The sequence below is a fragment of the Dermacentor andersoni genome, chromosome 3, assembly GCF_023375885.2.
Source record: "Dermacentor andersoni chromosome 3, qqDerAnde1_hic_scaffold, whole genome shotgun sequence".
NCBI classification, from domain to species: Eukaryota; Metazoa; Arthropoda; class Arachnida; order Ixodida; family Ixodidae; genus Dermacentor; species Dermacentor andersoni.
This window is the reverse complement of record NC_092816.1, coordinates 212897696-212923617: the sequence shown is the minus strand read 5'-3', so window position 1 is coordinate 212923617 and position 25922 is coordinate 212897696. Positions and strand designations below refer to the sequence as shown.

Below are 25922 nucleotides of genomic sequence, written 5' to 3'. Positions count from 1 at the left end.
TTCGTAGGAAAGCGTCCTAGCGGTAAGTAGAACTAGCGCGGATGCAAAATTTCCCAAGTCGATGGAGGAACATCTAGACAAGATAATCAACACCTCAAGTTTTTACTTGAGTGCTTTATAAGAAATTATTAGCCTAGCCAATAAAAAACGTGAGCCCTAATAGAGTGCATTTAACCGGATGTCGCCGTACACCGACGGGCTGCATAGTGTCGTCACGCGGCATCGGAAAGTTACGCCGGTAAGAACAGAGTGCAGTTACGTACACTAAGATTTAGAAATGGGCAAAAAATTTGTGAATACGAAAACTATCTGTTGCTTTATTGCGGCAAATATGTAGCAAATATCAGCCAACACAATTGTGTTTTAGTGACCATGTTGGCAATGATGTTAGAGGAGTGATGTCGACTCGTCATTAAATGTTTTGGCATGCCTAAGTTCAAACTACTGCATTTAAAAAGATGATAGAAAGAAATAAATATGTTTAGTTTCCTCCCTTCTCTGTCTTTCTTGTAGTTAAATGTTACATTCAGACCAAATGAGGCAGTCCGCTGACCTTTGTGAAGCGCACGATTTAACATCGCCAAGGTTGGGACAGTTGGCGTGGAATGACCCCTATAGAAAAATGCTAGAATGAAAAGCATGCATAACATACCTGATTAGCTCAAGCAGGCTAGTTCCGTTTCAAAGGTGATGCCAATAAATGATCGTGTTGACCTACAAAAGTAGTCGAAGGCATGGGTAGCACCGTATATGAGGATATGGCTAAACGCACAGCTCAAACACGAAAGTGGCCCGCCTCTCCGCAGTGGCTGAGAGGGGCAACACAGAGCGGAGTTGCGGCGCCATGCTCAATACCGGGGCATGTAGTCGATGGACTCTGGGCGCGCTCTTCGCCGAGGACTGCTCTGAATATGCCAGCCTCTTTCCCGATTCATGTAACCGGCTTTTGAGCCACCCTTACCTATAAATGTTTTTTATCATCACCGCGGCACCACCTCCTCGCCATACTCCCCCAAAAGCAGCTCAACTTTCGCACTTGGCAGTTCACGGCGGGCAAGCGTAATTGAGCAGCCATTCGCGCAAAAAACTCGACTGCTTTAGATGCCGGTAAAGTGCGGTCGCCTTGCCGCTGTTGTGCCGCTGTCGTCGTACCATTGTCCTTCTGCAGCAGTTGTTCAAACCTGACTACAGGAGTTTTGCATAAAGGGCATCGGGGAAAATAATTCTGCAGCAAAAAGAGTTGACATTAACTGACTGATTTCAGTATGTAGGACTTTAATTTCGCGGACCCCTTCACACATGCGTGCAGAACAGATGAGGTGTGGCCGAGAGAGCACGGCCAGTGATAGAAAGCACGAAGGAAAGGGTTTACCTTGCCGGCGAGGGTGTCGGGCTTGCCGTCGGCGTAGTACTCGTATGAAGGGAACGTGAACCCTGATGGGTGCAGCTGCAAAGAAACAAAATGGCGCCACACTCATCGACCTGCTCGAGAAAGAGCCACCACATCCAGGCATAACGTGTGCCCGTTGTGTGTCGCGTAAATATAAAAGCGAACCATGCAAGCCGTTAAAAATTACGCAGGTCCAACGGACACGTTGAAATCTATGTGAAGTTAACCTTTCGGGAAACGGTAAATAAAATAGTATAAATTTGCCCAATTTACTCCTGCGCCTTTGGCGTATAAAAACAATATTATTTTTCTTGTTGTTAATAAATGCTGCAGTATGTTGTTCATGATATATATATATATATATATATATATATATATATATATATATATGTGTGTGTGTGTGTGTGTGTGTGTGTAGTGATTACGCTGGCCCCGGATGTACAGGTTCAGAGGAATTAAATTATTGGGTTTTGTGTGCCAAAACTATGATCTGATTATGAGGCACCATGGGGGCACTTGACACTTGAAAGGGGGGCATTTGACCCCCCACTGCCAAAGTGTGGGGGAGGCTAAGTACATCATTTGCCCCGCTCCCTCCCTCTTTAGAAAGCGGCCACTTTCGGCTGCATACTGGAAAGTCGAGCAAAAGTACAGATGAAGCGAAATTTTCTTTCTTAACAGAGAGAGAGAGAGAGAAAGAGAGATAGGAGTCATAAGAGAAGGGCTGAGTCACCACATAAGTAATGCTCTTCCTTACTATGCATCCTATGGTTGGACAGCAGCGATGATTGTCTTCTGTGCCTTCTCGGGCCGTCCTGTAGCGGACAACGCGCGAGATTCACCATACACGCTCGCATTGCGGAGAATGCCTGGTGCTGGGCAGTTTCCCCCCGTGACAAATGTCAGCTTGCGCAACTTGCATCATGCCCAGTTTTTTTTGCTGCTATATCCGCATTCGGCTCAGCTTGCTACATTTAACCTACGGGCGAGGGTGAGGTAAAGATAAAAGATAATCAGCCGCACCTAACGATTGCGCGCCTTATGGCATGAAATCATTGGATTATCAAATGCTGGAACTATTCATCTTTGTTCAGAGACAGCCTACATAGCGTTGCAGTCTCAGTATCTTATCATCATAAAAAATCTAATCAACCTCTTACAGCTATAACTGTCCAATTTCATTGTTATCACAACTCATTGTAGATATGTTCCTGCGAATGACCTTGGTCTAACTTCGGGTGGTCAACCACAACATGTTTCGTGTGGTTTCAGGTGACTCAAGTTTAACGGGCAAGCTCTTCACTATTTCCAGTGGCAAAGATAACCTTCGAAATCGAAAGACACTAGTAGCCAAACTATGGGAAGTACGTACATCATCAGCCACGCCGCCAGTTCCAGCTGAAAGTGCGCTCTTCTATTCGGCACGTGAATTCAGTTCAGTACAAGTTCACTAAACTCCTTTACTCACTTCTTTCAAGTGCATGCATCTTTTGGGCTAGTTGAGGATAAATCGCTCATGTAGCACTCAAGAACACTGACGCACTGAAGCATACGTGGCAGTGCAGTCATGTTTGAGTCAGTGTGTCCTTATACTTGAGCACTGCAAAAAGAAATCCGCAACAAGTGGACCGTGTGCAGTGGTAGCAGGACCTGCATCATGCAAGACCTATGCATGTAGCAGCATATACAAGGATTGCTTCTATGCCTGCTTCGGAAGCAGCAAGTACTGAGTCAATGAAACTGCGATTGATTTTTTACCTCACTTTTTGTTTATGGAGGTGTAGATGGTGTGAGTGCATTGCGGGGAAGGTGAAAAGGTGTCATCAGTGCTTTGTGCAGTTGGTATGCTTAAACTGCTCAAATACCTTCAGCTTCTACTAAAATGTTTCTTGCTGCGATACTATAAATTGTAGTCGGGATAAAGAGCTACTCAAAACTAAGTTACTAATGCATCTGCGCAGAATGTGTTTGATTAACAAGTTAATATTTTCCCAGCAACAATATGCCGATGCACAGCATATGTGCTTGAAATAAATACCTTCCGTAAAGGTGAATGACTGGGCCTACAATAACAAACTTTGTAATAGCACTGCAAGAAGTGCTGCCATGAGTATCAGCCACAACAAAACTGATGTGTGTCCAACCTACTTGCTCAGACGCAGCCCTATAAAGACTGTTCGGGCCCTTACCATTCTGGGTGTAACATTCAGCCCTTCTCTCCACTTTTCTGCACATGACACCAGCACTGTATCTAAGCATCGGCCCATTCTTGGGTTTGTGTCCCATGTCTCCCTTCCCTGCGGATCTAATGTTTTCCGAGCACTCTACATTTCTATCATTCTGTCACGACTTAAGTACTGCTCATCAGTATAGTCCCCGTACCAAACTCGCAACGCTAACAAATTTAAGATTGTTCAGAGCCAGACAACATGCACCTTCTACTTCCGTCTTTTTGGTTGTCACAAGCTCATGCCAGCCTACGAGGATTGCCTCAAACCCTTCAAGTGGCACACCCTGCAATACCAGTGCAACATTGCACTAGTCTATTCTGCAGGGTGCTTGATGGCTCTCTGGACAGCACTCATCTTTCTTCTTCAGTACTTCTGAACAAGTGGTCAGCACAGCTTGAGCCTGTATGGCCCGACACTACAACTCCATGATTATATCTGGCATACAGAGCTTTCTCCCCCTGGCCATTCGGACTCCCCTTCCTAGCGACCAGACTGAATTGGCACTTCTGTGTGTTGTGCACCGTGTCATGTGCGTGTGTGTGCACGTGAAGGGGAAGGGGGTGTCTTCTGCATCCTGCAAATTCCTGCTTTAGATGACTGGCTATCAGACGCTCTAACATAGAGGCATCAGCCTTTCATTTAGTCTAGAGTGCCATGTTACCACTATTATTATTATTATTATTATTATTATTATTATTATTATTATTATTATTGTTATTATCATCATCACTATGATGACATTCATTGTGTTGAAGCAAGCGGGACACATAATTAAACATATTTCTGGAGCTTCGTGCACTCACACTCTTCTAAGAAGAGTGCCAAAGATGTATGTCTTCTTGATGAAAATGGTCATGTTGTCTCGAACACTGCTGATGCCCTTGCAGAGCATTTCTGTTCGCTATATGGTGTGAAATATGCTTCAAGTAACCTTGCTTCTCAGTCTGGCACGGTGCGTACGCAATCAGTCAATGAAAACCTTGTTTTCAAGTGTATGAAGTGCCTCAAACGTTCTGTTTCTTGTGGTGCTGATGGTATTTCTTCCACAGAGCTTAACCCTCTAAGACACTGTCTACACAATTGTGTACAGCATCAGAGTGCATTGACAGCAAAAGCACCGATGAAAGCAATGGTATTTAAAATGTGTTTCATACATCTTGAAACACTTATTATTGGAACTGTGCTGCAATATTGAATAATGTGCAGAATGTTTTAGAAAAATGAGTGGAAAGGTAGATGGCTGGGTGTTTTTACTCTGTCAGTATGTTGTATGTAGTGGGTTCACTTCTTTCACTGTTTTTCACAATGTCATGTACTAAGCCTAATTTTCAAGTGGCTGGATAAGTGCTTTTTAAGCTTTTCAAAACACGAAATAGTACATGTTCACATATTTGATGTTCCTGTAGTGAGTTTTTGCATGGAGTCGAAATTTTGTAAACTTGACAAAACTTGTTAAACAACTGAAAATCCTTAATCTTTTCTGCAGCTGTACACTTTCTACGATTCTGAAAATGCAAGAGATTGGGTGAAAGCAAGTTTTCAATCAATGGGATAAAGTGGCATCTGAAAGGGTTGAGACGTATGGAAGCATACTTGTTCCCAGTTCTCACAAGCATCTTCAATAGCTTCCTAAAGTCTAGTACGTTTTCTAGCACTCGGAAGGTAGCATGGACATTGCCTGTGCACAAATAGGGTGCTAGATGTGCAGTTACTAACTGCCGGCCTATATCTATCCTCTGCAGTGCGTCAAAGGTGTTTTAATTGGCATTGGATTCCTTGCTTTCTGTTAGTGCTAAGAGCATTTTAATAAATAAACAGCATGGCTTTGTGTGCCGATGACTTAAAACTATTTGAGATTGTCAACAGTGTTCACCACTGCATCGACCTCTAAAAATACATTTTTTCGCTCTCAAACTGGTACAGAAACAATAGGTACTCTTAAATGCTTCTAATACTATGGCATTAAGTTACATGCGAAAAATACACCGTGTGAAATTTTCATATACCCTACGGGATGCTCCATTCCTCAGGGTCGATGAAATGAAGGATCTTAGTGTGTACTTCGGCAAAATGCTAAGCTTCTCTTCACATAGATAATTACACAACACACCCTTCACGCTCTTAGAATTGCATGCCGTATATTACGTGATTTCCACTCACATGTTGTGTTTCTGAAATTCTGCTGTGTGCCTTCCACTACTAGAGTACGCCTCTGAAGGAGGGGGTGCAACGTGTAAATCTAATTCAGGTCTCCTTAACGCATCCAAAATAAATTGATATCTATCTTCAAGCACCACTTTTGTGATTCAGGCGACCACAGTTGAGCCTTCTCAAATATACCTCAACTTGCACCTCTAGCTTCAAGACTCAATTAATCCCACCTTTTTTTCCTGTATATATATGATGGTCCACAACATTATACATTTCCTAAAGCTTCTCAATCATATGAATTTGTTCGTGCCACAACAGTATACCAGGCAGCATTCCAAATTCTGTGCGTGGCCTTGTTGCAAGACTGTGCTATGACTTGACTCCAAAACACATAATAAGAACTGTGCCTATATTGACATACTTCATAGTTCATTTCCTGTGTTTTGTGTATCTGCAGATAATCAAGTATGCTTAACTCCCTTTTACTCTTCCTCGTTTTAATTCTTCCCTATTTGTTTCTCTATCTTGCATTTTTACGTCTACCACATTCATGTTTTCTGTACATTTTGTCTCGCATATTGCTCGTTAAATGCACCAGTACGTAGGCTCTCTAGCTGTTCCTGGGCACTATAATAAATAGTTGAATGATTGGTTATTATCGTAATATAAAATAGTGCTTTTTAAGTCTGTACTAGTCCATTATTTCAGTGCTGCAGCTTCTGTGCCATTAAAAAAAAGGCATGAATTAAGAAAGTGTAATAATATGCTATGTGCCTGATTATATGCATTGTGCTAATTTCTTATGAGTTTTAATAATGGTTGGCTACTGTATGCAGTGTTGTGCAATAAAATATGCCACAGCAATTATTGCGTGCCTCACAGAACAAATTGAATATATGTTTCTCAGTCAAAACACCATAGCAGGCTGAAAACAATAAACTGATATATTTTTTGTGGTGACAAAGTGCATAAATTGTGAAAATAACCTGTTTAGAAATATATATTTCTTGTATTATGCAAATGAGCCGCCCCTGCATTCGAATAAGCGCTTCAATAGTTCCGACTTTGCAAAGGGCAACGAAAGACCCCTATTAAAACCCTCCAATTCTCAAGCTTGTATTATCTGACGGTATGTCATTTCATTAATGTCCAGAAAGACAAACTTGACATGTTGAAACCAGTTACAATAGAACATGGCCTTTACACGGTGAAAATGTTTTCCAGTAATGCACTCAATGTGAAGGCCTCTCGATGCGGTGTTGATGCATCAAAACAACTTGGAATAATAAATGAGGTGCTTCATGGGCAAGATTTGACATAATCAAGAATCGGAAGGAAACAAGCTACGAATTACGTAAAATTTAGCTATTCTAAATTTTTCTTTGTGAGTGATACAGGTGTTTCATTTCTTTTTGCCGATTTTCTCAGAACCCACTTTCTCACATTTCTTTCATGCACCAACAAGCATAATTATATTGACACGGATACTTTATCTGTATCCGATGATCGTATTTCACCGGCTAAAAAATTTTAAACGTTATCGCTCGGTGCAGGATGCACCTGAATGTATAGGAAGTTTCGTGAATGTTATCGATGGTGCGGTCAGTTGTCTGGTTGTCGAAGAACTCTGTACAATCTGATTGCATACGCGTCACGAATTGTGCAGTAGTTTCTAAAAGGCGCTCGGGCACCAGCGAATATGCTGGAATCTTCGCCAACTGATGTAATGCAAACCGACGCGCTTGACCAGCAGATGAGATTTTTGACTATTGCCGACATTGCTCGCAGCTATCGCTGCGATTGAGTCTGCATCATTTTTCACCGTCACTACTGCGTGAGAATATTTCAGACACAGATTACTTCAAGGATACGTCGCCCGTCTTGCTCGCCGCTATTGTTGCAATATTTCCAGCACAGATTTTTTCAATAATAGATTGCATGCCTAATTCTTACATAGTTGGCTGTGCAATGAGCTACAAAAAAATGAAATGGTACAACAGTTTTTGATATGATATGTCAGCATTGTGCAGGTGTTTGCAAAGTGATCTTGTAGACAGACGACGTGCGAGCATGAGCGCTGATGTCGATATTTTGCGCACTATTGTTACTTCAAAGATAAAAAGAAACTGTTGCGGCAGGCGTACAGTCATTATTCAAACACGTTTTTCATATCTGAAAGAGCATACACATCATTAACATATTGTTTCAAGCTTAGTTTACAGCAGGCTGTTTTAGGGCGGACTTTGATGGATGAAGTCAAAATGGTCCAGCAACAGTGTGCCGCAGCCGAGGTGCGAGCCCTCTTCCTCCGACGAACGCGAAGCGTTCGCTTGTCGGCGCGTGCCGAAGTTTGCCGACGCGTGCCAGTGGTTGGGCCTTCTAGATGTCCTCCTCGCCCGCCGCTCCGTACAGAGTGGAGACATATTGCGGCGTCTGCTACGGCTTTGGTCACGCGAATCGCGGACGCCGCAGCAGACGCCTTTGGTGGATGCCGCAGCGACGCGTTGACGGCGCTCGTGTGTCTTGAAAGCGATCTGCGACGTGGCCGAAGTGGGCGTCCGCGCGGGCCTCACCTTCAAAGCGAGCTGCGATGTTTGCGGAGTGCGCGTACTGCCGGTAGCTTCTTATGCGCTATGCTTTCGACGTTTCGTTCGCGTTGAAGCGACAGGTGCACGGAGGTCAATTGGCTCGCGGCTGCTGCCAGGATTTCTAACTCCAAAATTTTCACAGCGAGTTTCCGCGCTCATCGAGCGAGATGTGTTCATATTTACTTGTGCGCGAGTGACACCGTGCTGGTTAACTTAGTTAAAACACGTTGACGGGTAAGTTGGTTTGAATCCATGATAGAATGGGTAAGCGCAACTGAACAAAGACGTAGAAAGACGCAGACACGCAAAGACAACGCTGTCTCTGTGTGTATGTTTCTACGTTCTCGCCGTCACGCTTACATATTCTATCATTGTTAATTTGGTCAGTAAGCGAATGTTTACAAGCTTATACGGCCGATAAAAAGTACTAATTGCTTACTTCGTACAACTATCTACTTGTTTGCTATCGCAATCGCTGGTTCACCTTTCCGGTGGAGCTGCGAATCTTTTTCTATGGCGAAAGAAAATCGGCCCGAGATAGTCTTCGCCGCCTAGCGGGCGGATGTTCGCCGCGTGCGCCTCTCTTCGAGGCCTCGGTCGCAGCAGGGCCGGTCGCCTCGGTAATCGCCGGGTCAGCGCCCGCGCGCGCCCCGCCCCGCCAAGGACGCGACGTACTGGACTGCGCCACCTTTCTCCTCGGTTAAAGATGCTCCCCGTAAACGAGTGGGGTCACTTTTGCGCACGTCATCGAGCGAGGCTCGTCTGCCGAGCAAACAGGGCAGTCGTGCAAGCTTGGACCTCGAAATTACCGACAGTATGGCGCACTAATAAACCGCTTTCACCTAGTCGTCGCATGAGAGACGCACGCCACGGCGGACCGATCCGAGACTCGGCGACCGCGCAACGTGGCCACAGATTGGCCCAACACTTTGCTGTGGCGCCCGTTCGGTGACGTCCTTTCCCAACAATGTATCGTTAATAGGTTAGAGGGAGCGCAAAGCCGCGCGGTCATTCAAGCAGCATTCAGGCAAGGAAGCCAGCGGTCACCAAGATAACTTCTCCAACTAGAAACACTGCAGGAGAAGCCGATTATAGCTCCTGCGATCTATCTACTTTGATTTGACGAAGAAATTGAGAAAGGTAAATATCTGAGACTGCCACCTTATGTGCCAGAAAAAAAAAAAAGAAAAGAGATCGTAAATATAAACTGCGGGAAGTACTGTGCAAGACAAACTATGCGAATCTTTTTTTCGAGAACGATCATCGACTGGAATAATCTTCCATCGTGTGTAATAACGGCGAACAGCGTTTCCTTCGTCACCTTGCTGCGTGACCGGATACTGCATGTTCTGCCTTTTGTGTTTCCCAAGATCGAACGTGTTACTTGTTCCTCACTTGCACGTGTCAATTGTTTCTTGCGTTAAACACTTTGTTTAGTTGTTTTTAGTGGTACGCGCCCACAGGTTAACCAAATGTCATATTTATTTTATTTCTACCTTGTAGTTGCGCTCGAACTTTAGATTGCATGTCTACTCTCGTATTTATCCTTCGTATCACTGAGCACCCACTTTAATTTATTTGTCCTGTTTACTTACGGCAGCGGGAGCAGAAGCTATAGGCTGTACACAGCCTGACAAAGGCCCCTGCTCCTGATGCAGTTCGACGAGCATGCAATAATCACGTGGTAATCAAATATGAGCAAGCAAGTACTACAGTGAAAGAAATAATGAAAACTACAGTTTATAGAACGCGATGGAAAACACATACAATATTATAGGTCTATTGCACAAGCTATGTACATAAAAATGAAACACCTATGACAAGATAAAACATGAACTAATTACACAACCTCAATATTGTTACGCGAAGGACGAGTCAGTAAGACGAGCAACTATTAACAGGTTATATTTACAACAGCGGTCACAGCGCTGACCGGTTAGATTCAGAGCGCGAGTCCAGTTCGTTCTTCCTCTTCTTTTCTGGAGTGATGGCGCCCACGCGCCTCGTTCGTATACCACACGCGTGCAGCAACACTGTGTTCTATTAAAGCACATTTCAACGCATAATTGGTACAGAGAACACTGGCATCTCTGATGTTATTTAGGCGATTTAACAATGCACGTATCTGATGCACTCTGTTTACCGAAGTTAGTCCTTAGTTTCAGCTGCTGTGTTTTTCTGACGTGCTGAGTAATGTGTATGTTCTGATGTGGTTTAGAGAGACATTCCGGTGCATTTCGTTTAATTCACTGCATAAGTTTGAGGTGGTACACTTAGTTCAAGTATTCTTAACATTCTCTTTTGCACAACTAATAACTTCTTGTAATTATGTTACGTGGTTGTGGCCCACACCAGAACACAATACGTTAGATTGGAGTAGAAGACCGCGTAAAATAATTGTTTTCATCCAGTTAGGCAGGAAGGATCCAATTTTGTACATACGCCCACAGTTTTACTCACTTGTATTACGAGCCTTCCTGCCTGCTTATTCCATGTTAAACCCACAGTGAACCACGCCCTTAAGAATTTTTGGCTATCTACCTGTTCCAGTGTTTTTCTCTCAAACATAATAGTTGCGAATCAGCGTGGCTTATTTATAGGAGCAAAGATTATATATTCAGTTTTATTGCCATCCATTTGCAACTTTTTAGACCATAACCAATGTGACAGTTTAATAAATTACTCAATTACGTCGCGTTCCAGCCCTTGAAAGTCCGCTGAGGAAAGCATTTGCATCATCTGCATACATTATCGGCTTATGAGAGACTGGAATATCACGCATAATATAAATTAAGGTTACCACAGGCCCGAGGATCAACCCCCTTTTCTTTATTTCACACAAATGAATTCGCTATGCCAACACGGCATAATAGATAACACCACCACGCCACACTTCATATATGCCACGGCATACTTTCTAAAATCTATAAATCAGTTCAATGTACAGAATCTGTTTTCAATTTTTTTTATTATTTCGTGTTTAATATTAGGAAGCCGCGTTTCAGGTGATTTTTTTTTTCGAAAGCCAAACTACATATCATAAATTGTGTTGTACATTCAGAAGAATCGATTCAACCTGACGTTCAACCTGATTCAACATTGTCGCAAAAAAACTTGAGGTTCCGCACATCACGCCATGTGATGTTTCCGTTCACAGGCTGCCCTCTAAAGGAGATCATATTGTCACGTGGTAGTGACGTATAAAGAACACAGTAGCAATACAGCGGAAGAGAAAGCTAACTTTTATTGGGCGAACCTGTGCCCACAAAAACAGGCTACGCTTAAAGAACGGCGACAGCAGCGAACACAGTCGGCGGTCGTCGAAATCTGATCAGATCTGATTAGAAGCCGCAGGGTTCCCTCCGCCTCTTTTGAAAGCGGTGGCTGAATCGCTGCTTCAGAGGCTAAAGAAGGAACGTACGAAGGTGGTAAATGGTGGGGCAACTGAACGTAGGAAACTTGAAGTTATGCCGTATGTGCATAAAGTGAGCCACAACATCAAGAAGGTTGCCGCCAAGCAGGGAGTAAGTGTTGTGTTTTCTGCCCCTTGTAAGCTTTCGGGTCTGTGCTCGCGCATTTCTCGAGGCAGGGCAAGGAAGCACGTTTGCACAACGCAGCATGAAAACCGTTTTACGGCACGTGCTGCAGGGGTTGTCTATAAGTTCCCTCTCACATGCGAAAGATTTTACATAGGCCAAACCGGTCGATGTATTAATGACCGCCTGCGTGAGCACCACTCCTCCCTGCGGTCAGATAACGGTGCAAACTTGCCTCGCCATTGCAATGAGTGTGGTTGTTACCCTTTGTTCAAGCAATGTGACGATACTTGGTAGGGGCAAGGGAAAAGAAGAGCGAGAAATCTTGGAAGCGTACTACATCAGCTTATTAGGTGACGACTGCGTTAGTACAACCTCGGTGCGCTTACTTGAAAAAGAATTTGAATTTCTAGGTCGGTCACGATAGAAGCGTTTCTTGTCTTTTCATGCTATGTGATTAGCGATGATGCAGTTGCGCATGCTCTGCTGGCCTTGCTGGGACTACACCGATTCTAATAAACTTCAGTTGATAGTCCAGTCGTTGTGGTGTGAACCTCTCCTCTTGTCCTTTGTGTTTTTGACTGTTTTTTTTCGTTCAAGTATGTACCAGCTGGCCCAGATTTCAACCCTTCTGATCAGTGGGTCAAGCGTGTCGGCTTTTATACATCAGTCGTCGAATGTTCCAGAGTAATCGCTGGGACCCGCGTGCCTCCGACAAAGTTCTACACTATTCGCGTCGTGCAGATTATACAAGGTTCGGTGACAGACAGCGGATGGAACCACCGATAACATTCCAGAAACTTCCGATACATGCAGGCGCGTCCTGCGCTGTGCGATAACATTTGTTAGGCGGTGAAACGTGGTCGCCCGATAAAGATAAGCAAGTACACGAGTCAATGCCCCCCTCTTAAAAAGCACCGACCCGATGCTGCCAAAAAACGAAAGTAATAAACAAAAGCACCCGTAGGAAAGAAACAACAAAATAAGGAAGTTCGTCAGCGTGCGTAAAAGGGCTTAAGACGCACCACGTGGACCACTTCAGATCGTGCGCGGCGCCGCTGTGAATGCGAAATGCCGTCTGGCACGACCTCATAATCCAGTTCGCCAATACGTCGGATGTTCTTGTAGGGTCCGAAATAGCGTCGCAACAGTTTCTCACTGAATCCTCGTTGGCGTATCGGGGTACAAACCCAAACACGGTCGCCGGTCAACATAGCGTCGTCGGAGGCTCTCGGACCTCTGCTGGCTTTTTGATCCGTAGGCGGGCGAGCTGTCGGGCTTCGGCGCGCTGGTGATAGGTGGCGACGTCAAGATTCTCTTCGTCGGTGACGTGCGGCAGCATGGCGTCGAGAGTCGTTGTCGGGTTCCTGCCTTAAACCAGCTTGAACGGGGTGATCTGTGTTGTTTCTTGCACCGCCGTGTTGTAAGCGAATGTTACGTACGGCCGGATGGCATCCAAGGTATTGTGTTCGACGTGGACGTACACTGCTAGCACGTCGGCGAGGGTCTTATTCAGGCGCTCCGTGAGACTATTCGTCTGTGGGTGGTAGGCAGTTGTCACCCTGTGCCTTGTCTGACTGTACTGCAGAATGGCTTGGGTGAGCTCCGCCGTAAAGACCGCTCCTTTGTGGGTAATGAACACTTCTGGGGCGCCATGTCGCAGGAGGATGTTCTCGACGAAGAATTTTGCCACTTCGGCTGCGCTACCTTTCGGCAGAGCTTTCGTTTTAGCGAAGCGGGTGAGGTAGCCTGTCGCCACGACGATCCACTTATTTCCGGATGCTGACGTCTCGTGAACACTGTTGGAGGATAACGAAGGTGGCAGGGTAAGTCCGGTCATGAACAGTAATTCTTGCCGCGCAGATTCTATTCGGCATAATGAGGTGTCCTCCAGCGGTCCGAATTTGAGGTCCTTCCCATGCAGTCTTAACTTTCTCTAACTGGGCGGCGATGTGTCCTCATGACGGAGCAATCGGCCCCTGTGTCCACATGGCGGTGACTACGTGGCCGTCAAGAAGCACGTCAAGGTCGATGATTTTTTGTCTTGCGTTACAGTTAGGTCTTGGCGTCGGATCGCGGCTGCGTCGTGTTGACATGTGGCTGGTACGTGGCGTCGTCAGGTCGCCTTTTGTCGGCGTACTCTTTGCTTCCAGACTTCGTCGGGATGGCGGCGTATATGTCGTCTAGACAGGATTTTCGGCGTCTTCGTCGGCGGCGGAGGATCTTCGTCAGTTCGACGAACAGCAACCGCACCTCCATCGGTTGCTGCTTTTAGTTTTCCGGATATGGGCTCGCACAGCGGCCCCAGGCTGGGTCAGTGTGTGGACGGCGTTGTGGCGACAGGTAGCGGCCTGGTGATGGCGAACAGGAGGGTCGTCGAGAACTCCACTGAGTGGCGGCTAGGTAGTCCGCGATATGGCGAGGGCGTTCACCTTGCTGCGGGCGCGAAGCGTTGACAGCGAACCCTCGTAGTCCCATCTCGCGGTAAGGACATCGGCGGTAGACGTGTCCGGCTTCCCCGCAGTGATAGCAGATCGGGTGGTGGTCGGGGGTACGCCAAATGTCCCTCTTACTCGGGTGGCTGCGCTGGTCGAAGGGCGGGCGTGCTGGCTGCGGTGGACGACCCTGGTGCGGTCGCGGAGGGGGACCTTGACGACGGCGGCGTAGGTTATCGCTTCCGGCACGGGAAGCGACAATTTGGGCTGCACTTCGGTGCACCTCCACCAGATGGAGGTACATTATCAAGGGACTTTACTCCTCCCCTTCTAGCGGTGACCCCTGTTGTCGAGACCGACGCCTGCACGCATGCGCGTCCCTCCATGTGCGCCGCGCCGACGATATCCGAATGTAGCCGCGAGGTAGCCCTCTTGCGATATGCGCTGTGGCGGCTGTTGCCTGTCTTTGTTCGGCTGACTTGGAAACGGAGCAACATGGGTTTAGCTCACCGCAAGTCGGTGTTATCCCTGGTAGACGATGGCGTTACAGCAGGATGATGTCGCTATTGCGAACATGTCACGTCCGATAATCGGGCAACTAGTCGGTACAGTAGAATCACTTTTTCGACACAGGACCCCGTTTACCAGGCGCTGATTATTTGGCGGGGCTCGGCCTCACATGGCGAGAAGGTTCCGATGACCGCGATTCCAACGATGTTGTGCGGTGACGCGACGGCTGGTGCAATTCTCGCGCTCGATTCGTGCGAAAATTCCGCTCGTGCGAGCAATCCTTTGACAACAGCTCAGAGATGGCTCGCTCAGGAGCGAGCGGCGGTTGTTCTGGAGCCGTGTCTGAGCTTCGGGCCCTTTCCAGTTTGCCGTCGCTCTCACCCGGTCCCGCGGGGAGAGGGGGTGACACCCTTCGCTTGCGCGCTCGCGTGTCGCCATCAGCACGGCGAGGCCGGAGTGAACGGGGAAATTCTACCGCCAGTGTGACGTACGAAAGCTTCATGTAGCATTAAAGATTGTGCACATTTATTTAACAAATTATTTAACAGTCACCAGTGTCGTAGCCAGAAATTTCGTTCGGGAAGGGGCAGGGAGGCGGGGGGCTGACGTTGCAGCTCGGCCTCCTCCTTATAGAATTTGTCGAGGGACCAATCGCATTAATAATAACTGCATTGCCATTGCCAAAGATGCTGCACTACGAATTCTTGAACGCCGCGCACAGTCAACACAAGCAAAATATGTATTTTTTCTCATAAAAGAATATACTCGTAATTCCCAAAACTTGTGCCCGAAATAATTTACATCAATGCTTCCATGTTGTTTGTCTATTTAATAAGTAAAGAAGATATCACACAAACTTTAGAACTATATCAGTTCGAAACCAGCAAAGCAGTGCATGTCGCTGATATGAAAAACGTAAACTTGACATGAAAACTGTTTACAGCGCAAACACATGCAACCACAAAGTATAAGGGACAGGACACAAGCGCTGTTTTTGGGACAGCGCTTGTGTCCTGTCCCTTATACTTTGTGGTTGCATGTGTTTGCGCTGTAAACAGTTTTCATGTCAAGTATGCACCAACTCGCCCAGAAAGAAGTTTTAATGAAAAACGTAAAGGCCATGAAATGAACGAGTTGAGGTCAAATATTTTAATGAACCTTTGCCATTCAAGAACCTTGCTTACATTTTTTGTACATACGCAACGCAGGGAAAGATCTCAACGACGCTGTAATTTGTTTCAATGTATTGCGCTGGAGCAGCTGTCACCGGTCGTGTATTGTGAGTAAATGGACCGAAATAATAGTCGCTACAGAGAGCACACAAAGAAAGCAGGAGTTCTGCAAAATATCGAGGGCGAGTAAAATGAAAGTGAGCTAATGCTAACATATGACAAACGAGCTAGTTTATTTAAAAGCAGTCTTTATGAGCATTTAGGCATGTGTCCCACTGACTAACGAGTCGCGTGATTCCCGTATCATAAAACTCCTTGGGTTGCTGCTTCAAAAAGTCTGCAACTGACTCTTTCATCGTCCGACACGAATTCAGGTTCCCTTGAACTGTTTTTTCAATAGCCCCAAAATGTAGAAGTCCCAAGGAGACAAATCTGGGCTGTATGGCGGATGTTGCAGCATTTCCCACTTGAACTTTGCCAGTTTTCAGTTAACTACATCAGCGACATGGGGACGGGCATTGTCGTGGAGTAATATGACCTCATTCGTCAATTTTTCACGTCGTTTGTTCTTGATCGTGACACGCAGCCGATCCGGCGTTTCACAATATCGGAAACGATTGATAGTATCTCCAGGTTTAGCAAATTCGATCAGTAATGGCCCCTGACGATAGAAAAAAAAAAAGAAAAGAAACGTCAACAACACCTATCCGGCGGAAATGACGGCCTTTGCTTTGTTTGGGGTGATGAATTCGAATGTTTCCCCTGTAAGCTGCTTCAGGCTCGTAGTAGCGGCACCATGGTTCGTCCCCGGCCACAATTGTAGACAAGAATTCGTCACACTCATTGTGATACCGGATGAGATGAGTCAAGGCAGCGCCGAACCTCTCCGTCTTCTGGTGGTGGTTCAAGACGTTGGGCATCCATTGCCCACACAAGTGCCGATAACCAAGATGTTCATGAATTATGGTGTGAACCGAACCGTGACTGATGTTCACACGCTCTGCCAGTTTTTCGATGCTTATCTCCCATTCTTGCCTAATCAGCTCATCAACATTTGCAGTTGTGTTGTGGATGATTGCACGGTGGCTTTGGCCCAGTCTTGGATCGTCTTTGCAACTTTCACGTTCTTCTTTTTGAGTCGTTTGATGCAAGGCGGCACAGTGGCCAATGAAATGCAATGTTAAACGTAAAAGGAAGCCATACGGCTACTAATTTCTTTTTGGGGAACACCATCAGCTGTCAAAAGCCTCACGACACCACGCTGTTCAACTTTTGGAGCGTCCATTATGTCACGTAACCATGTTAAATCCAGTGTATGTGTATGAGAGCATTAAAGAACCTTGATCCTCACACCTGCGTGTCACTTTTGTAAGTGAGAGATGCCTGCTTGCTACGCGCATGTCTCGTAGATAATCAACTGAGCCATTATAGCGCGGGGTGGGTTGGCTCACTTTCATTTCACTCGCATTCGTACATTAGAAATGCGAAGATACAATGGAATATACAAATGCGAAGATACAGCTTGATAAAGGGCAAAAGAGTGTCACTGGAAACAAAGTTCACTGCACGTATACACAAAACCTCGCCAAAAAAAAAACAAAAAAACAATGTACGTATAAGTCTCCAATAGATCTAGGTATCGAAGAAAAAGTCACTATATATACTGCGCCAAACAAGGCAAGTAAGGATGCTGTGAAATCACAGATTCACAGATCTTAGAAAAGCCAATGCACCTTTGGTGTGAAATGTTTGTAAGGACACTAAACCCACAATGTTCAGGAATTGAAAATATAAAAGCACGACTTTGTAAATGTCAATGTCCCTTTCGCAACAAAAGTTTATAGAACTTTGTACCGATGAAGTTTCGCAATTGAAATCGATGCGCGCCGTAGATTCCGCGGACTCCGGGACATGCCGCGAATAGCCCGCTTGCCATCAAAACGCCCTTGAAACTTTGTGTTCGGATGGGGCTGCTTGCGTTATGTGACTCCCGGTGCATGGGTGTTGCCGCGAAATCCAGCCAGAGTTCGCAATAATCGCACCGAAATGTCCTTTCGAGCGTAAAAAATACATTCTAGGCTAAATCCGGAATGATTTCCGGCGACGGGGGTACCTTTGGTCGGCGGTGCATGACAGCACGGAAAAATTTCGGGAAAGGGAGTTGAAGCCCCATAAGACCTCCCCCCCCCCCCCCGCCCACCTCTGGCTACTCCACTGGTGCAATCAGTGCATTTTATCGGTGCTGACATATGGGACAGAAACTTGGAGATTGGCAAAGAAGCTTGAGACGAAGTTTAGGACCACGCAAACAGCAATGGAACGAACAATGCTAGGCATAACGTTAAGAGACAGAAAGAGAGCTGTTTGGATCAGACGGGTATAGCCAATATTCTAATGATCATTAAAAAAAATGGGGCTGAGCAGGTCATGTAATGCGCAGGTTTGAATTGGTTACAGAATGAGTACCAAGAGAAGGGAAACGCAGTCGAGGACGGCAGAAGACTAGGTGGAGCGATGAAATTAGGAAATTCGCGGGAGCTAGTAGGAATCGGTTGGCGCAGGATAGGGGTAATTGGAGATGGTAGGCAGAGGCCTTCGTCCTGCAGTGGACATAAAATAGGCTGATGAAGAAGGTGACAAACCGAATGTCTGCGTGTTTTTGTTTTACTTCGTACCGTAGCAAGAGAGAAACTATGCCATTTTCTACCATGTTCCAACGACGCGATCATGTAGGTTCATCCTCTCGCGCCTGCCTCACTGCTCGTGATTGTGGCACTGACTTATACCGCTAATCAGGTGTTCTCGTGCAGAGTGCACAACATCATCTGCTGCGGAAACAAGACAAATGCAACAGCTCGCACGCGAGGCCGCCACCGGAAGTGCGCCGTGCAGCAAAAAAGAGAGGAAGAAAAGACGGCCGGACCCGTGAGCTATTCGTTATGCGATCCTCCGGGTACACGGGATGGGAGAACGCAGCGAAGGAACTTTGCTTGCGGAGGCTGGACGATGCAAACGGAGAGAGTGTCTATGTTGGCGGAGACGCTCGCCTCCTGAAATCATGGGTTCGCGGCATTTTAAATATTTTTATCTCTGCTATTCATGAACTAATTTGAAAAGTTCTTGCAGTAGAACACCCCTTAGAGGGCACGTAACAACTTCCAGCGTATAACGAAAATTTTCTACTTGGCCTGGTAAGGGGCCTTTAACACTTATGCAAGGATGTCGGACCAACTAGCTTAAACAAAAGCTATTCCACTTAGCTTAGTGATTTTCGCATAGAAGCGAGCTGCGTGACTCCTGTCCTCCCCTTTCCCCTGCATGTGGTTGCCTTACGTGAACTCAACCTCTGTCGTAAAGCTTTCCTCTTCGCACTCCTTTGTTTATCGGTGCAAGACGACCAAAATTTTGCCTGCGAGGTAGCCAAAGATACGCATTTAGTGGGCTCAACAATTCCGTTATTTAATTAAATTCCGGGACTTCACAAGCCACGATCTCATTACGAGGCACGCCACAGTGAGAGACTCCGGATTAACTTTAACCATCTACGGTTATTCAACGCGTGCCTAAATAAAATTACGCGAGGGATTTTTTTCTGTTTTTTCTTTAATTCCGTCGGAATGCGGCCGACATCGAAACGACGACGCCGTGCTGAGCCTCGTCCTTTCCTTGCAGCGCAGCTCTGACAGCATTTCGTCCTCTTGCATATTTGTCCCGTCTTCCTGGAATCTCTCATAAGGTGTCTCCGACACATGTCACGTGATAGTGGCGGTAAAAAACACAGTAGCAATACTGCGAAAGACAAAACTAACTTTTATTGGGCAAACCTGTGCCCACAAAAACAGGCTACACTTAAAGCACAACGATAGCGGCGAAGACAGTCGGCCATCGTCGAAATCAGGGGACGTATTTTGTTAAAGTCCACCTAGTGGACATGAAATCTGCTGCCGAAGTGCTGATTGGCAGTGGCGCCTCGCTGCTGCGGACGCGTAGACCAGACCAGCCAATCAACACTTTAACAGCAGGTGAAATGGACACGCCCACTAGGTGGACCCCTACCTCGCTTGATCTGGCGGTCAAGCGCGTCGGCTTTTATGCACGAGCCGTCGGAGGCTGCAGACTAATCGCCGGTGCCCGCGTGTCTTCCAGAAAGTTCTACATAATTCGCGTCGCACGTGCAATCAGATTACACAAGCTTCGTCGACAACACATATCAGCAAGAACCGTCGATAACATTCGAGAAACTTCCGATAAGTGCGGGCGCGTCCCGTGCTGAGCGATATCATGTTTCAGACGTTGAATAGCGGTCACCCGAAAAAGATATACAAATATACGTGTCAATGCCTCCCTCTCAAAAAGCATCGTCCCGATGCTACAAATATAACAGGATAGCGAAAAAACAAAAGGACAAGTATCAAACAGTAACAAAACAACAAAGAAAGAAAGTCGAAAATATTACTGCTAAAGAAAGTCCAAAGTTCAGCTATGCAAAGTCCCAAAGCTCGTTAGCGCTTGTTGAACAGCTTAAGTTGTACAACATGGACTATTTCAGGTCGTGAGCGGCGCCGCTGTGCTAGCAAAATGTCGTCTGGCACGACCTCATAGTCGAGCGCGCCAATGCGTCGGATGATCTTGTAGGTTCCGGAATAGCGGCTTAAATGCTTCGCGCTAAGTCCTCGTCGGCGTATTGGAGTCCAAACACAAACACGGTCGCCGGACTGGTATACTCGACTTAGCATCCGCGAAGGTTGTAGTGTCGGCTGTCAGTCCTCTGCTGATTCTTGATCCGCAGGCGGGCGAGCTGTCGCGCTTCTTCGGCGCGTTGTAGACAGGTGGCGCCGTCAAGATTCTCTTCGTCGGTGACGTGCGGCAGCATGGCGTCGAGAGTCGTCGTCGGGTTCCTGCCGTAAGCCAGCTTGAAGGGCGGGATATGTGTTGTTTCTTGCACCGTCGTGTTTTAAGCGAATGTTACGTACGGCTGGACGGCATCCCATGTCTTGTGTTCGACGTCGACGTACATTGCTAGCATGTTGGCGAATGTGTTATTCAAGCGCTCCGTAAGACCATTCGTCTGCGGGTGGTAGGCAGTTGTCCTCCTGTGGCTTGCCTGGATGTACAACAGAATGGCTTGGGTAAGACCCGCTGTAGCAGCCGTTCCTCTGTCAGTGATGAGGACTTCAGGGCGCCATGTCTCAGGAGGATATTCTCGACGAAGAATTTCGCCTCTTCGGCTGCGCTACCTTTGGACAGAGTTTTAGTTTCAGCGAAACGCGTGAGGTAGGCCGTCGCCACGACGATCCACTTATTTCCGGATGTTGACGTCGGAAAGGGTCCCAACAAGTCCATCCCGATCTGATGAAATGGCCGGCAAGGAGGCTTGATCGGCTGTAGTAATCCCGTTGTACTTGTCGGTGGTGTCTTGCGTCGCCAGTCAGACGCGCCAAGTTGTACTTTTCCTGTATCCTCGATAGTGTCCAGGAAAATCCGAGGTGCCCACCGGTCGGATCGCCATGTAGGGCGTGCAGTACTTCTGGACGCAGCCCTGAGGAAACAAGAAGAAGGTAGCTGATGCGGACTGGTGAGAAGTTCTTCTTTACGAGTATTGTTTCGAAGCGTTAACAAAGACAATCCGCGCCTCAATGACCTAGGGTCAACGTCGGTATTCCCTTCTAAATATTCAACGAGGTCTTCTAGCTGCGGGTCTGGGCGTTGCTGTTTAGCGAAGCCTTCAGCGCTTATTATTTCAAGGAAGGCGTCGTCATCCTCGCCATCTTGCGGCGGCGAGTCAATGGGGGCGCGTGATAGGCATTCGGCGTCAGAGTCTTTTCGTCCGGACTTGTAGGTTACAGTGATGTCATATTCTTGCCGTCTGAGGCTCCACCATGCCACTCGTCCTGAATGGTCCTTTATATTCGCTAGCCAACACAACGCGTGATGGTCGCTGACGACGTTGAATCGCCTGCCGTATAGGTAAAGGCGGAATTTTGCTGTAGCCCAAATGATGGCGAGGCATTCCTTTTCGATCGTAGAATTGCCTTCCACTTTTGACAGCGACCGGCTTACGTAAGCTATCACCAGTTCGTCTTTCCTCTGGACAAGGATGGCACCGAGGCCTCGGCTACTGGCGTCAGTGTGGATTTCGGTATTGGCGTCCTCGTCGAAGTGCGCAAGTACAGGAGCCGACTGCATGCGTCGTTTGAGCTCTTGAAATGCGTCGGCCTTCGGCGTTTCCCACTTGAACTCGACATCACATTTGGTTAGATGTGTCAGCGGCTCAGCGATGCGTGAAAAGTCTTTGACAAAGCGCCTGTAGTCGGCACACATGCCAAGGAATCGACGCATTGCCTTTTTCTCGATAGGCTGCGGGAACTTTGCGATGGCAGCTGTTTTCTGCAGGTCAGGGCGGACTCCAGATTCGCTGTTGACGTGGCCAAGGAACAGAAGCTCGTCGTAAGCAAAGCAGCACTTTTGCGGCTTCAGTGTGACGCCTGATGACTTGATGGCCTCTAGTACTGTCGCAAGCCGGGCTCTTCCTTTAGTGTTCTCCCTTCTTCATGCCAAGCATCAGCGGTCATGTCGGGTTTGCGCCTGTCTTGTCTTCTTACTTGTGACCGTCTACAAAGCGCAACCAATCTTTCCAAAGCCGCCTAAGGTGGGCATCGAAATTTCCGGCGAAGATGACGACGTCACCCAAGTAAACAAGACAGGTCTGCCACTTCAGTCCTCTTAACACCGTGTGCAACACGAGCTGGAACATTGAAGGTGCCGAGCATAGTCCAAATGGACTAACCTTCAAGTCATGGAGGCCATGTGGCGTGATAAACGCGGTCGTTTCGTGATCTCTCTCGTCGACTTCTATTTGCAGCAGCGAGACTCGAGGTCAATCGACGAGAAGTATTTGGCGTTGCAGAGCCGATCCAACGCGTCGTCTATCCGTGGGAGGGGGTATCCATCTTTCTTCTGGTCTCGTTCAGTCAACGATAATCCACGCAAAAACGTAGGGTTCCGTCCTTTTTCTTCACCAAGACTACACGAGATTCCCACGGGCTTTTCGACGGCTGGATAATGTCGTCGCGCAGCATTTCGTCGACTTGGTGCCTTATAGCCTCACGTTCTCGCGTCGAAACTCGGTAAGGGCTCTGGCGGAGTGGTCGAGCGCGCTCTTCGGTCATTATGCGACGCTTTGCAACAGGTGTTGCAAAGCGTTCTCATCGTCATCGAGGATTCGATGACGTTGAGAAGCAGTCTTTGTATCGTCGGAGCACACTTCTGAGTTGTTGCTGCTTAATAATGGGGAGATTTGGATTTATGTCTAAGTCTGGTTCGGGAACTATGGTCGTCGTGGTAGATGCGGCAGAATCCGAGAAGACAACCGGACTGCTGGTTTCCAGAAGTTCCCCGATGTAGGCGGTCGTCGCGCCCTTGCTGATGTGCTTGAACTCCTGGCTGAAGTTTGTCAGCACCACTTTCGTTTTCCCTCCGTGCAGTCGAGCGATCCCTCTCGCGACGGAAATTTCACGGTTGAGTAAAAGACGTTGGTCGCCCTCGATGACGCCTTCTATGTCTGAGGGTGTTTCGGTGCCAACGGTGCCATCAAGAGAGCATCCCGCCTGGCTGGAGCCAGGCGGGATGCTCTCTTGATGTTAGAGCACACAGAAGGCGTGGTGACTACGACAGCTCTACGGTGGTATCGCTTGATCTTCTGACAGCGTTATCGACTTCGACTTCAGGTCCATGATTGCCCCGTGTTGGTTCAGGAAGTACATGCCGAGAATGACGTCTCGTGAACACTGTTGGAAGATAATGAAGGTGGCAGGGTAAGTCCTGTCATGAACTTTTACGGTGCAGATTCCATTCGGCGTTATTAGGTGTCCTCCAGCGGTCCGAACTTGGGGGTCTTCCTTTCTTAACTGAAGTCTTAACTTTCTTCAACTTGGCGCCGAAGGGGCCACTCATGACGGAGTAGTCGGCTCCTGTGTCTACTAATGCGGTGACTGCGTTGCCATCGAGCAACACGTCGATGTCGGTGACTCTTTGTTTTGCGTTGCAGTTAAGTCAGTCCGGTACGCTCGAAGTGATGAGGCATTGCGTATACAGAGAAACTGGCCACCCTGTATACGCAATGCCTCATCACTTCGAGCGTACCGGAATCTCGGAAAAACGCTAACATAATCCTAATCCATAAGAAAGGGGACGCCAAAGACTTCAAAAATTATAGACCGATCAGTTTACTGTCCGTTGCCTACAAAGTATTCACTAAGGTAATTGCAAATAGAATCAGAAACACCTTAGACTTCCGTCAACCAAAGGACCAGGCAGGATTCCGTAAAGGTTACTCAACAATAGACCATATTCACACTATCAATCAGGTGATAGAAAAATGTGCGGAATATAACCAACCTTTATATATAGCTTTCATTGATTACGAGAAAGCGTTTGATTCAGTCGAAACCTCAGCCATCATGGAGGCATTGCGTAATCAGGGTGTAGACGAGCCGTATGTAAAAATACTGAAAGATATCTATAGCGGCTCCACAGCCACCGTAGTCCTCCATAAAGAAAGCAACAAAATCCCAATAAAGAAAGGCGTCCGGCAGGGAGATACAATCTCTGCGATGCTATTCACAGCGTGTTTACAGGAGGTATTCAGAGACCTGGATTGGGAAGAATTGGGGATAAGAGTAAATAGAGAATACCTTAGTCACTTGCGCTTCGCTGATGATATTGCCTTGCTTAGTAACTCAGGGGACCAACTGCAATGCATGCTCACCGACCTGGAGAGGCAGAGCAGAAGGGTGGGACTAAAAATTAATCTGCAGAAAACTAAAGTAATGTTTAACAGTCTCGGAAGGGAACAGCAGTTTACAATAGGTAGTGAGGCACTGGAAGTGGTAAGGGAATACATCTACTTAGGACAGGTAGTGACTGCGGATCCGGATCATGAGACTGAAATAATCAGAAGAATAAGAATGGGCTGGGGTGCGTTTGGCAGGCATTCTCAGATCATGAACAGCACGTTGCCATTATCCCTCAAGAGAAAAGTTTATAACAGCTGTGTCTTACCAGTACTCACGTACGGGGCAGAAACCTGGAGGCTTACGAAAAGGGTTCTACTTAAATTGAGGACGACGCAACGAGCTATGGAAAGAAGAATGATAGGTGTAACGTTAAGGGATAAGAAAAGAGCAGATTGGGTGAGGGAACAAACGCGAGTTAATGATATCTTAGTTGAAATCAAGAAAAAGAAATGGACATGGGCAGGACACGTAATGAGGAGGGAAGATAACCGGTGGTCATTAAGAGTTACGGAATGGATTCCAAGGGAAGGAAAGCGTAGCAGAGGGCGGCAGAAAGTTAGGTGGACGGATGAGATTAAGAAGTTTGCAGGGACAACATGGCCACAATTAGCACATGACCGGGGTAGTTGGAGAAGTATGGGAGAGGCCTTTGCCCTGCAGTGGGCATATCCAGGCTGATGATGATGATAAGTCAGTCCTGGCTTGGGATCACGGCTGCGTCGTGCTGATGTATGGCTGGTACGTCGCGTCATCAGATCCTTGGTCGGTGCATTCTTTGCTTCTAGGGTTCATAGGAATGGCGGCGTGTCGTTATGTCGTCTAGATAGTGCCTTCGGCGTGTTCGTCGGTGTTGGGGGATCATTTCGACGAACAGCAATCGCACTTCCATCGGTTGCTGCTTTTAGTTTTCCGGATATGGGCTGACGTACCGACCACGGGCTGGGCCGGTGTACGCTGCGGCGACAGTTACCGGCCTGGTGATGGTGAACGGGAGGGTCGTCGAGGGCTCCACTTAGTGATGGCGAGGTAAGTGGCGATGTCACGTGGGCGTTCACCTTGCTATGGGTGCGGTGCGTTGACGGGGAACCCTCGCAGACCCATCTCGCGGTAAGGA

At 47.2% G+C, this 25922-nt stretch overlaps 1 protein-coding gene across 1 annotated transcript in view; it reads right to left on the bottom strand.

Moving 5' to 3' along the window:
- LOC126524322 (endothelin-converting enzyme 2-like) overlaps positions 1-25922 on the bottom strand; it is a 203761-nt gene that overhangs the window by 143144 nt on the left and 34695 nt on the right. The window contains exon 3 of the mRNA XM_072286991.1: positions 1373-1447. Within this exon, the coding sequence (XP_072143092.1) occupies positions 1373-1447 (75 nt within the window). The remainder of the gene's footprint in view (positions 1-1372; positions 1448-25922) is intronic.